This window comes from Nomascus leucogenys, unplaced genomic scaffold (assembly GCF_006542625.1).
Source record: "Nomascus leucogenys isolate Asia unplaced genomic scaffold, Asia_NLE_v1 Super-Scaffold_391, whole genome shotgun sequence".
NCBI classification, from domain to species: domain Eukaryota; kingdom Metazoa; phylum Chordata; class Mammalia; order Primates; family Hylobatidae; genus Nomascus; species Nomascus leucogenys.
In genome coordinates, this window is record NW_022097988.1 from 87485 (window position 1) to 98809 (window position 11325).

The 11325-nt window shown below is 45.1% G+C and overlaps 1 protein-coding gene across 1 annotated transcript; it reads left to right on the forward strand.

Moving 5' to 3' along the window:
• The first annotated feature begins 805 nt into the window (after nt 1–805).
• Nucleotides 806–2687, forward strand: LOC100595821 (C-C motif chemokine 3). The gene is made up of 3 exons (XM_012501125.2): nt 806–974; nt 1664–1778; nt 2182–2687. Exons 1-3 carry the CDS (start codon nt 902–904, stop codon nt 2270–2272), a joined length of 279 nt encoding a protein of 92 aa, XP_012356579.2. The 5' UTR covers nt 806–901; the 3' UTR covers nt 2273–2687.
• The last annotated feature ends 8638 nt before the right edge of the window (nt 2688–11325 follow it).

An 11325-nucleotide genomic window follows, 5' to 3' on the forward strand; every position in this document is an offset into this window, starting at 1 on the left:
TTATGCCACTTCATTCATTTTAGAGACTTAATAATAAATGATCTGTGGATAATTTATCATTCCCTGATAGAGAAAAATTTAGCTTTGCTTATTTTAGAGTTATAAATGATGCTGGGTCGGGTATCTTTATGTTTAACGATGGCTCCATATTTGGGTTGTTTCCACAGAACTCGTTTCTAGAAATGCTTTTTCTAGGTTAATGGCTACACATATTTCTAGGCACCTGACATACTGACACCCACCTCTAAAGTATTTTTATGATCCACAACTAGCATTTAACACAGCGCCCCAGTCACTCCGAGACTAATAAATAGACAAATGACTGAAACGTGACCTCATGCTTTCTATTCCTCCAGCTTTCATTGAGTTCCTTGCCTCTGGGAGGAGGAAGGGTTGTGCAGCCCTCCACAGCATCAGCCCATCAACTCTATCCCTGTGGTTATAGCAGCTGAGGAAGCAGAATTGCAGCTCTGTGGGAAGGAATGGGGCTGGAGAGTTCATGCATAGACCAGTTCCTATGAGAAGGGACTGGCTAAGAATAGCCTTGGGTTGAAATACACCCCTCTTCACACTCACAGGAGAAACCATTTCCCCATGAAACTACAACCAGTCATGAGTTGAGAGCTGAGAGTTAGAGAATAGCTCAGAGATGCTATTCTTGGATATCCTGAGCCCCTGTGGTCACCAGGGACCCTGAGTTGTGCAACACTCAGCATGACAGCATCACTACGCTTAAAAATTTCCCTCCTCACCCCCAGATTCCATTTCCCCATCCGCCAGGGCTGCCTATAAAGAGGAGAGCTGGCTTCAGACTTCAGAAGGACACGGGCAGCAAAGAGTGGTCAGTCCCTTCTTGGCTCTGCTGACACTCGAGCCCACATTCCATCACCTGCTCACAATCATGCAGGTCTCCACTGCTGCCCTTGCCGTCCTCCTCTGCACCATGGCTCTCTGCAACCAGTTCTCTGCATCACGTGAGTCCGAGTTTCTCTGTGGGTATCGCCACTCTCTGGCCATGGTTAGACCACATCAATCTTTTCTTGTGGCCTAAGAGCCCCCAAGAGAAAAGAGAATGTCTTAAAGGGCTGCCAAACATCTTGGTCTTTCTCTTCAAGACTTTTATATTTTTATCTCTAGAAGGGGTCTTAGCCCCCTAGTCTCCAGGTATGAGAATCTAGGCAGGGGCAGGGGAGTTACAGTCCCTTGCACAGATAGAAAAACAGGGTTTGAAACGAATCAGTTTGCAAGAGGCAGAATCCAGGGCTGGTTACTTCCCAGTGGGGTCTGTTGTTCACTCTCCAGCTCACCCTAGGTCTCCCAGGAGCTCTGTCCGTTTGATATCTTATGAGAGATGCCCAAGGCTTCTCTTGGGCTGGGCTATGACTTCTTGAACCAGACAAAATTCCCTGAAGAGAACTGAGATAAGAGAACAGTCCGTTCAGGTGTCTGGATCACACAGAGAAACAGAGAACCCACTATAAAGAGTCAAGGGGAAAGAAGAATATAGACAGAAACAAAGAGACATTCCTCAGCAAAAACGCCCAAATGCCTTCCAGTCACTTGGTCTGAGCAAGCCTGCCCTCCTCAAACACTCGGGGATCAGAAGCTGCCTGTCCTTTTCTTCTGAGCTGTGACTCGGGCTCATTCTCTCCTTTCTCCGCAGTTGCTGCTGACACCCCGACCGCCTGCTGCTTCAGCTACATCTCCCGGCAGATTCCACAGAACTTCATAGCTGACTACTTTGAGACCAGCAGCCAGTGCTCCAAGCCCAGTGTCATGTAAGTGCCAGTCTTCCTGCTCACCTCTAGAGAGGTAGGGAGGGTCGGGGTGGGGGCAGAGACAGGCCAGAAGGCCATCCTGGAAAGGCCCAGCCTTCAGGAGCCTATCGGGGATACAGGCCGCAGGGCTCTGAGGTGTGACCTGACTTGGGGCTGGAGTGAGGCGGGTGTTACAGAGTCAGGAAGGGCTGCCCCAGGAAGAAGGAGGCAGCAGGACCTTCTGAGGACCCCCTCGCCCAGAGTCCCTGAGAGAAGCTCTCTAGACGGAGATAGGCAGGGGGCCTCTGAGAGAGGAGCAGGCCCTGAGCTGCCCAGGACAGAGAGCAGGATGATGGGGCCATGGTGGGCCCAGGATTCCCCTGCTGGATTCCCCAGTGCTTAATCCTTCCTCCCTTCTCCACAGCTTCCTAACCAAGAGAGGCCGGCAGGTCTGTGCTGACCCCAGTGAGGAGTGGGTCCAGAAATATGTCAGCGACCTGGAGCTGAGTGCCTGAGGGGTCTGGAAGCTGTGAGGACCCAGTGACCTCGGTGGGCCCAGTGGGGAGTGGGAGCCTGAGCCTTGGGAACATGGCTGTGACCTCCACAGCTACCTCGTCTATGGACTGGTTGTTGCCAAACAGCCACACTGTGGGACTCTTCTTAACTTAAATTTTAATTTATTTATACTATTTAGTTTTTGTAATTTATTTTTGATTTCACAGTGTGTTTGTGATTGTTTGCTCTGAGAGCTCCCCTGTCCCCTCCCCCTTCCCTCACACTGTGTCTGGTGACAACCGAGTGGCTGTCATCGGCCTGCTGTAGGCAGTGAGGGTACCAAAGCCACCTGACTGACAGATGTGTATCGGCTGCTTTTGTTCCGGGCTGTGATCGGCCTGGGGAAATAATAAAGATGCTCTTTTAAAAGGTAAACCAGTATTGAGTTTTTTTGTTTTTCCGGCAAATCAAAATCACTGGTTAAGAGGAATCATAGGCAACGATTAGGAAGATGTGAAATGGAGGGAAATTGGGAGAGATGGGGAGGGCTACCACAGAGTTATCCACTTTACAACGGAGACACAGTTCTGGAACATTTGAACTATGAATATGTTATAACTCAAATCGTAATGTGCACGCTCTAGGAGAATTCACTACTTGAATGGACACCATTAAGCAGAGTATTCTGTAGTGCATATTCATGATGAATCAAGCTCTTACTAGCAATTACTTACATTGTCGAGGCTTACTCCTACTGAGTGCTTTTTATACATTGTTCATTTAATCTTACCAATGCAATAGTACAGCTTAGGTACTATTAATACCTCCATGTGACAGAAAAGTAACCCGGGGCTCAGAAAGGTTAGACAACTTGGCTGAGGTTACACAGCACGTAAATGGTCAATTGTGTTCCAAAACTGGACTTTTATTGAACTACAGACTATGCTGTTAACCATTGACCAAGTTATTTCCCAAAGTATGACCCACCTATACTCAAATCTTACCCTATTCTTTAGCGAATGATACTTTATCCATTGCAACCACTTTCTGGTCAGGATTCTGAGTTGACGTAGAGTGTTTGAGCAGTGATTGTTGAAGCCACTTAAACAGGATCTTTAGGTGTAGACCTGGGAACTGATATTTTTGTCAAGCTCGTGAGGTGTTCCATAGCATGTTAATGACTGACAGCAACTGTCAATAGAATTCACCACTGTTTTCTAAATGTGGTAAGTATCTGCATATGGCAACAGGTGTATTATACATTATTTCTCTAGAATCTACACTCTACAAAATAAATAGCTAAAGTCAGAGAAGGAAAAGACAACCAGCTTCTGTGTGGAGCAGGATGCTGTCTAGGTTTGAAAGGTAAGTTATTTAATAGATGGATTGCTTGCATTGTATGTACAGGAAATGCATACTAAGCTAGGGTCCTTTTTGCAGAAGAAAGAGAAATTCAAAATATTTGTGTGAAAACCAAACGTGTTAATTTTTGTGAGCTATGCTTATTTCATTTTGTTTCAAATAATCTAATTTTTGTGTCCAAACATGTTTAGAGTTGTAGTGTTCAAACTCTTTAAAGCATAAACACTACTACTTAGCAAATATTAAAATGCATATACTATGTGACCTACGTCCCATTTGACCTGATCCCATTTCTAGGAATCTGCTTCATAGAAACTCTGCCAAAAGATAAGAATATGTAGACATGAGGATATTCTTTTGAGTATGGTTGGCAAAGAGCAAAGAAATGCAAACAGTCATCAGTAGGGGATTAATCAGTAGAGGATTAAGATGTCCATCAATGGAATATTCTGCAGTCAGTAAAAAAAAAGTAGCACACATCTATATCTGTGGAAAGTGTCCACAATATTATATGTAAAAGGCAGATCTAATTACATTCAGTATATGCATATATATTCTCTACATATGCTATGGAACTATCTATAAAGTATATTATTTTGTCTTATTTTTAAATGCCATATACACATATATATTTACATAGGCAAATATTTGGAAAGATACACATCAAATAGCTAACTGTCGTTTCTTTGAGGAAATGAGGCTTTTTTTTTTTTAGGAATGAGGGTTTTTCCTTTTTATATTCTGCACTTTTAAAACTTTGAGTTATTTTCTGATTAGCTTGCATAGCTCACCTCTCTGGTGGCATCTTACCCTATTCTTTGATGGGTGATATTCCATCCATCACAACCGCTTTCTGGTAGGGATTCTGAGTTGATGCAGAGAGGATAGAGCTCAGCCTGGCTTATACTGTTTTGATGCCACGATGGCTTTCATATAATGAGGGTACAGCAACAAACACGTCCTTTTGACAAGGCTGTTTCTCTCTCTCTCTCTCTCTCTCTCACTCTCATACACACACACACACACACACACACACACACACACAAAAGCAGCTTTTGTCCCCATAGACACGGTGAAGGTGTCATCATTCCTTCTTTATTGGCTTTCAGGAAAAAATATAGGGGCATACAAAATTTGCCTGCACTGAATTGTTTCTCAAGGTCTAGAAACCCAAAGCTAAACGAAGTTTAATCATGCCCAACATTCCCTAAATGCAAGTGTTATGAACAAACAGAGTAAGTTGAACAAAGATCCCTGTTAGGGAACAGGAGAATGAGAATTGCATTTTTAAGCAGTTCAGCTGATCCGGCAGTCCCTAGCTCTCCTGCCTGGGGGAATGTCCTCTATGGACAATCTGAGATGTGCAATGTGGAGGATCTGCTTTCTGGAGGCTGCTGACTTCCTGTCTGTGTGAGTTAGCCTGAGTTTGCCTTAGGTATTGTGTAATCAGCGACTGTTTGGAACCAGTCTTATGGTTTCTTTGGCAATGTGACTCCCTTCTAATGTCCATAGGCTATTTGCTTCTGGTTAATTCCATGGGCCAGGTAGCCAGAAGCAGACAGGTTGTCAGTTACATAGTTTGCATTTGCATTTTAACTGGGGTTGGGGATGTGCATTTTCTTTTTTCTTTTTTCTTTTTGAGATAGAGTCTCCCACGATCACCCGGGCTGGAGTGCAGTGGCGTGATCGTGGCTCACTATAACCTCCGCCTTCCGGGTTCAAGCGATGCTCCTGCCTCAGCCTCCCAAGTAGCTGAATTACAGGTGCCCGCCACCACACCCAGCTAAGTTTTTGTATTTTTAGTGGAGATGGGGTTTCACCATGTTGGCCAGGCTGGTCTCTAACTCCTGATCTCGTGATCCGCCAGCATTGGCCTCCCAAAGTGCTGGGCTTACAGGCGTGAGCCACCGCGCCCAGCCGGGGATGTGCACTTTCTAGCCCAGACTGCGATACCATTGTCACCCCAACCTCCAAGACCCTGGTGAGAGACCTCTGCCTGCATCTTGGCCCATGTGGAGGTGATGAATATTTGACCCCTGGCCTCATTATGTCTCTCATCTTCCTGTCTCTGCTCATGCTAACTTTATCTTAGAGTGGAAAATTCTGCACTTACAGCCCTTCAAGTCTCCAGATTACTGGATTCTCAGACCACAGGCTGGAAGGGCCTTTTTTAACAAGTTGCATTTCTTCTTTTTCAATTTCAGATGAGCCCATTTCAAAGTAGCCTAAACTCTTTCTTAAAGTACCTTACTGATGTAATATACAGCTACTAAATTCCAGTATTCAGAATCTTTTCTATCAAATTCCTTAATGCTGCAGCCTTGGTATTTGGCACAGGCTTTTAGCACCAAAATAAGACAGACCATAGCTCAACCAGCATGTGCAATACCTTGTAATGGGTATGGCAAAAGGTAGTGCCCAGACAGGACAGCATGGTGAATATCACCCGGGAACATGGGAGAACTGCACATTCTGAGCCCCACTTCCTTTCTTAATGGACTAGGGCCCAGTAACCTGTGTCTTCACAAGGCTCCAGGTAATTCTGATGCATGTAAGGTTTAAAAGTCACTTCCATTTCACAAGGTCCTCCCCAAATTACTTCCTACTTTCTCGTTTCAGCCAGTTCCACACTTCAGTCAGGGCCTGTGACTTTTAACAGACCCTGTGTCTCTGCACAGATACAGATCTCGTATCTCTCAGGATGCTGGCAGTTTCCAGGCAGAAAGCAAACAAGCAAACCAAACTCAAAGAGGCTTTGAGTAAGCACACGTTGTGGCTCCAAGACTATAGGGCATCGAGGTGGCGCTAGCTCCAGGCAAGGCTGGACGCAGCGGCCCTGTGGTATCTCATGAGTCCTCTTTGCTTCTCTTTCTGATCTCCCTTTCCTGTGAGAGGCCCTGGGTGGCTTCCAGTACCTGCCAGTGTTACATGAATCCTTGTTCATTTTCTGCAGGGAAGAGTGAGTCTGTGTTCCCATTGGAAAAAACATCACTAGGCCCTTTCCGATTTGACTGACTTAGGAACCGAATTCCTAACCAGTCGCTGTGGTTATGGGGATGGGTTTCATTGATTTGCTTAAGTTAATCAAGGCACATAACTTGAATCTTTGGGTTTACTGAATCTTACATAAACTTAAAGCCTGAGAATGGTGGGGAAGGGGGATTTGCCCTGAGGAAATGTGAGTTTCTGGCATCAGGAAACATGCAGAATAGATGCTGGTTAGGAAAAACAAGTTTTCACTATAATATGTGTGTCTTTTTCCTGTTATTTTTGTCTTGATGATATAAAAGGCACTAATACTTTGTGTGTGGTAAACATTTTTTCTCCTATGCTCTCTAGATGAGAAACTATTAGTTGTCCACTTTCCTGAGTGACTTTATTTTTAACAAGATGCTGACTTGTGTTATTTCCTGTTGCCCAATGAATGACTATTGCCCAAATCTAGGGCAAAAGAGACATAAACTCTTCATGATGTCAAGGTAACCAATAGAAAATGGGGCTACATACCCACTCCAGAACATACTGAGAAAGGTAGAATTGGCCCTGCCACAAGCACTACCCACCTTCCTTCACAGAAGCCAAAGATCAGGCACTGAGGATGCAGGAGGAGATGAGACAATTCTTAGAACGAGTTCTCAGTAGAAATTGTCCATATTAAGGAAGAGAAGGGAGTCCTTTCATAGTGGATAGACAAAGGGGTAGACAAGGAGACTGAAAGCGAAGGAGACACTTCATACTTGCAGTTTTTATTCCTCCTCTTTCCTGGGAACTGCACCCACAAAAATACATTATGTGGGATTGACCACATCCCAAAAGCTAGGTGGGTCCTGATTAAAATAAGCTGATTTGCATCTTGAGTTTTTTAAACTTACCACAACATAAGCATCTCTCATGTCATTGCATTGTTTGTAAAGGCTGCCTAATAGCCAATCAAGGGAAGATCCCATAATTTTCTTAGCCATATCCATCTCATAGGCGTTTAAATTGGGTCCAATTTTAAGTTGCTATAAATATGCTGGGGACCAAATACACTTATGCATTGTTCTTTCTTTCCACATTTGAATTTATTTCTATAGAGAATAGATTCCTAGACATGGACCCTCTTGGCCAAATGCTAAGAACATTTATTTCAAGGTTCCTTATGCATATTAGCACCCACATTAAACTCATCTTTAGGTCCTTTGCTTAGCGCATATCTCTCTTGAATGAACAGATGTCTGGAAGCCTGGCTGTACTCTCATTGCTTAGTAGCTCAGGCTTCGCTAACACAGCTCTATCCATGTGTGTGTGGTTGAAGTTGGGCTGTGCTGCTCAGGACTCCTGGCATCATTGCATGAGTCAAGTCTACACCGTTAGAACAGCTGTGGGATAACATAGAAGCTTCTGCTCTGCCGGGAGAAACTATGACTACAGAGCTTTAGTGAGAAGGAACCAGCTAAGTGTGGTCCGGGGTGACACCAATATCTCATCTCCTGTCGCTGTGGAAACCACTTCCCCATAAACAGCCCCAAGACAAGTGAGCACTTGAACTATTCTTGCAAATACCCTGAGCCCTGTGGTTACCAAGACCCCCTCGCATGGGCAAGTCAACAAGACACCACAGTGCTTAAAAAACATCCTGTCTCATCAGCCCCGGTTTCCATCTTCCCATGACTCAGGGCTTACCTCTTTAGAGAAGGGGACACAACTTGAACCCCAGAAGGGGGCTGGTGACTGAGTGCCCAAGCCCTGTCCTCTTTTGCTCACACTCTTGGGCCCCCACGTGCTCCTCATTCACGATGCCCCCCTGTTCCTGGGCCTCCTTTCATGAGTCTGTCTTTGTCCTGCCTTTTGCTGTTGTTCCCCTCACTCTCTGGCTGGGGTCAAACCACATCACCAAAGTCCAAGGACAGAGGTACCCAAGTGAAACAGAGAACTTCCTAAGGGATTTTCAAAATGCCTTGGGCTATCTGTTCAGGAAGATTTTCTTCCCCAGAGAGTTTTCACTTTTTATTCTATAAATCTTAAAGGCAGGGTACGGTCTTGTCCTACTTAGGGAAGAACACTGAGTAGGTTTCAATAAGGGGCAGAACCCAGCTACAATCGCTTCCCGGTGGCCAGCTGAGTCATAAAATCGGCACAGGTCTGCCTCACAGGTGATTTGCAGAGATGGCCTCTTGCTGGAAAAATCTCTTCTTAGACCATATTATGTTCCCCCAGTAGAGCTGGAATAAGAGGCAGAATATTTAATTAGCTGCAATTTCTACAGAGGGAGATGGAGGCCAAACGTAAGGCTCAAACAGAAACGGAAGGGAAAAGTGGGGAAACAAGAAATCCCCAACTTCCTGCTGGTTCTTCTCACCCCCAAATCCCCAACTTCCTGCCAGTTCTTCTCATCCCCAAATCATCCCCTGAACAGTGCTGTCTCCACCTACTTCCTTCTGATTTTATCACTGGGTAGAAGGAGTTGGCTCACTTGTCCCCGGTGAAAAATGACTTGGGGTCATGCTGCTCCTTCCCTCAGAATGCCCAGGTCCCCAAGCACCCAGGCATCTGCTGCTTTTCCTAGGATCCCCAGAAGCCCCCTAGCAAAATGGTAGATGGCAATTATGAGACTCACTGCTGGTGCCAGGTAAGGGCTTGTACTCTTACCCATCTCTGGAGAGAAGCAGGACTTAGAGGGGGGCAGCCTGCAAGGGAATCAGCTGGTATGAGGGCCATCCTGGGGACCCCAGGCCTTTGAGGTCCTATCTGGTGGTGGGACACAGGGAAGGGCCATAGAGGTGTTTTCTGGCCTGACCTGGGGTCTGCAAGGAACCAGGGAAGAGCTGCCCCTGGCAGAGGGAAGAGAGGAGGAAGTGTTAGCAGGAGGAGGCTGCCTGAGGAGACCCCCTGAGCCACTGAGGTCAAGTCTAGGGAGCCGAGGTTGGGCAAAGAGTCCTGAGCAAGTGGACAGGCCCTACGCTTGCCAAGACAGACAGGAGAAGGCAGCATGGGACAGGAATTCCCTTGCTGATTCCTCAATTTTTATAACTGTCTCTTTTAACAGCTTCCAGAATGAAAGTGGCTGAGGCTGGCAGGTCTGTGCCAACCCCACTGAGTTCTGGTGCCAAGTGCATCATTGACCTCAGAGTCGAATCCCTGAGTGACCTGGAAGCAACAAGACACTGTTATGTTTGTGGCAGATTAGGAAGCAGGAACCCAGGCCCTAGGGACGTCCCTTCAATTCCTGAACCTACCCCTACCCAAGCAACCACACTCTGGGACTCTTCTTAACATCCATTTCAACTTACCTAGATTATTTAACTTTTGTAATGTATTTCTATGTGTTCCTGACTGCTTGTCGGAAGGGATCCCACAACACCCTCTACACCCCTTCCTCAGCCCCTCCAGTCACACAGTGGTTGACACATATTCAGGCACATGGCTATACTTTGCGGCTCTCATACAAGGTGCGTGGCTACGTTCAGCTTTTTCTAGAGGACATTGTTCCAAATCTGTCAACCAACAAATATTTATAGAACATTATTTATCATTTCTGTGTTCAGCTATGTAAGATAATGAATTCGTTTTGAGTAAACCGGTCTTAAACTGTGGTGATTCTATTGGCTTTGTTTTGTGACAAAGAAAGGCGGTGGGATGGGAGGGGAAGAGTAGAGAACTCTGAAGAGGGGAAGTCAGCAGAAAGGAAATGACAGAAAAGCCTCTCCCCAAATAATGAAACACTATTTTATAAAACAATGATTATTTTATAAAATATTATGCACCCAGTGTATAATGCATATGCACTAGGTAAATTCATGCTTGATATATATATTCATGCGTTTAAGTTTATTTTTCTCACGAGTCAAGCTCTCTTAAAAATTATTCCTTGTCTTTCAAATTCTAACAATGTCTCCAAGGGCTAAGTATTATTAATATTCCCATTTGATAGAAGAGGAAGTGTTGGCTCAGAGAGTTAAAACAACTTGTCCATGGCCATGCAGCGAATAAATAGAGTAACCAATATGCAAACCTATGAGCATTCCAGAACCACCTGGGATTGTTGTTTAAAATGCTCACAAGAGAATAGGGTTTGGATGTGGGAATCTAGATTTTTACCAAACCCCCAAGTGATATACATACAGACCAAAGACCAAAAACTACTGAATTTCTCAATAAGACTGGTTTTTTGTTGTTTGTTTGTTTGTTTGAGATGGAGTCTCACTCGGTCACCAAGCCTAGAGTGCAGTGGTGTGATGTCAGCTCATTGCAACCTCTGCCTCCGAGGTTCCAGTGATCCTCCTGCCTCAGCCTCCCAAGTAGCTGGGATTACAGGTGCATGGCACTACACCTGGCTAAATTTTTGTATTTTTAATAGAGACGGGGCTTCACCATGTTGGCCAGGCTGGTCTTGAACTCCTGACCTGAGAGATCCATCCGCCTGCCTCAGCCTCCCAAAGTGCTGGGATTACAGGCATAAGCCACTGTGCCCAGCCTCAATAAGAATTTAACCACTCTTTTAAAAATAAGACGCACATGGTAATAGACATCTTACCTGGGTATTATTTCCCTAGAATCCATGCTCCACAAAATCAGTGGTTAACATTAGAGGAAGGAAAGACCGTCAGCCAATATATACAACAAGACTTCTATTGTGAATGCAGAATTATTTGACGGATTGCCTAGACTGAGGTTAAGAAACTATGGTCCTCAGAACAAATCTAGCATGACCCCTGTTTTGTAAATAAAG